Raw genomic sequence first — 1,541 nt, forward strand, 5'->3', positions numbered from 1 at the left:
ACAGTGTTAATGATAAATAACTATGCTAGGGACATTAGATTGTGAGCCCCTTTGAGGGACAGCTAGTGACATGATTATGGACTTTGTAAAGCGCTGCGTAATATGTTGGCACTATATAAATACTATGTAATAATATTAAAACTTTGCTCCTGTCTAAAAAGTATACCTTTATCCATAAAAAATCTTTGTTCTGAATTGAGTACAGAATACTTAAAACCACTGTTAACATTTTTTTTCAAGGGAAATCTCTACAAACTGGGGGAACTCCCCCTTTAAACCTTTGTTTCATCCATAGACTGATATTAATATTATTATTATTAATATTAAACAGGATTTATATAGCGCCAACATATTACGCAGCGCTGTACATTAAATAGGGTCAACATGGAAGACCCCTTGACATAACTTTCAGATTTCAGGGAACCCCTTCTATAACTACTATATCTACAGTACATTAGTATGCTGGTCAGTAAGCACCCCTGACCCTGTGAGTAAGAACCCCTGATCCTGTCAGTAGGAACCCCTGACCCTGTCAGTAAGAACCCCTGACCCTATGAGTAGGAACCCCTGACCCTGTCAGTAAGAACCCCTGACCCTGTGAGTAAGAATCCCTGACCCTGTCAGTAAGAACACCCTGACAAATAGCCAAACAGACTATTGGTGTCAGTGATATCTGACCTGGGGGATACAAATTTCTCATGGACCCCCTAGCAACCTCTGGAAGAGCCCTGGTCTTTATGGGGGTCATACTGAGGTGAGTGGTATTTTCCCTTTACCCCAGTCTCATCCCTGGGTGTATGGAAGTTTAAAAGTGAAAGTACATGTGAATGTGAGGAGGTGTCTCCTGCGGGCAGGAGTGATGTCACCGTGTAAACTACAAGCCCCAGCATCCTTTGCGGCTGACCCGAGCACTGTCTGACATTAAAGCATAGAGAGGGGGAAGCTTGCAGCGAGTGCGGAGTGGCGCTGCTGTCAGATTATTACTTTCCTCGTCTCCTTCTATTTAGATCAGCCTGCTGCTCCTGACACCCTTCCTGCCTTCTTTGCATTTTAATCCCATCGCTTCTTATTTTTAGTGGTGGTGAAGGGATTGAAGATCTAAAGCTGCTGGACTTGTTTTTCTTTTTTAATCCCCTCCCTGCATCGATGCAGTGCATGTTTAGCACCTTTCTCCATGCACATCGTCACTTTTGCTGTGTGATCATTGCACGGTTGTCTTGGTCTCAGCCCTGATCTGTATTCCCAGGGAGGGGGGTCCCTTGGTCATTTTATACGGAGAAGACATTGCAGCCCCAGGTGGCACGGTTCCCGATGCCGAGGAGATGGACGGTCACAAGATGGTAGAGAAGAAGCCGGGGGGTAATAGGATGGAGAGTGGACCGGCCATGTCCGCCCGGCAACAGTGCGAGCTCATCCAGAACATGATCGACATCTCCATGTCCAACCTGCGGGGACTCCGCACACAGTGCGCCGCCTCTAACGACCTCGCTCAGCAGGAGATCCGGACCCTGGAGGTGGGTGAGCTGATAGGAGGGGGTGCC

At 46.9% G+C, this 1,541-nt stretch overlaps 1 protein-coding gene across 1 annotated transcript in view; it reads left to right on the top strand.

The window, feature by feature from the left end:
• The first annotated feature begins 928 nt into the window (after window positions 1-928).
• Window positions 929-1,541, top strand: part of KSR1 (kinase suppressor of ras 1) — a 92,912-nt gene continuing 92,299 nt past the window's right edge. Inside the window, exon 1 of the mRNA XM_072405115.1 lies at window positions 929-1,514. Within this exon, the coding sequence (XP_072261216.1) occupies window positions 1,323-1,514 (192 nt within the window). The 5' untranslated portion in view covers window positions 929-1,322. The remainder of the gene's footprint in view (window positions 1,515-1,541) is intronic.

This window comes from Pyxicephalus adspersus, chromosome 1, assembly GCF_032062135.1.
Source record: "Pyxicephalus adspersus chromosome 1, UCB_Pads_2.0, whole genome shotgun sequence".
Classification (NCBI taxonomy): domain Eukaryota; kingdom Metazoa; phylum Chordata; class Amphibia; order Anura; family Pyxicephalidae; genus Pyxicephalus; species Pyxicephalus adspersus.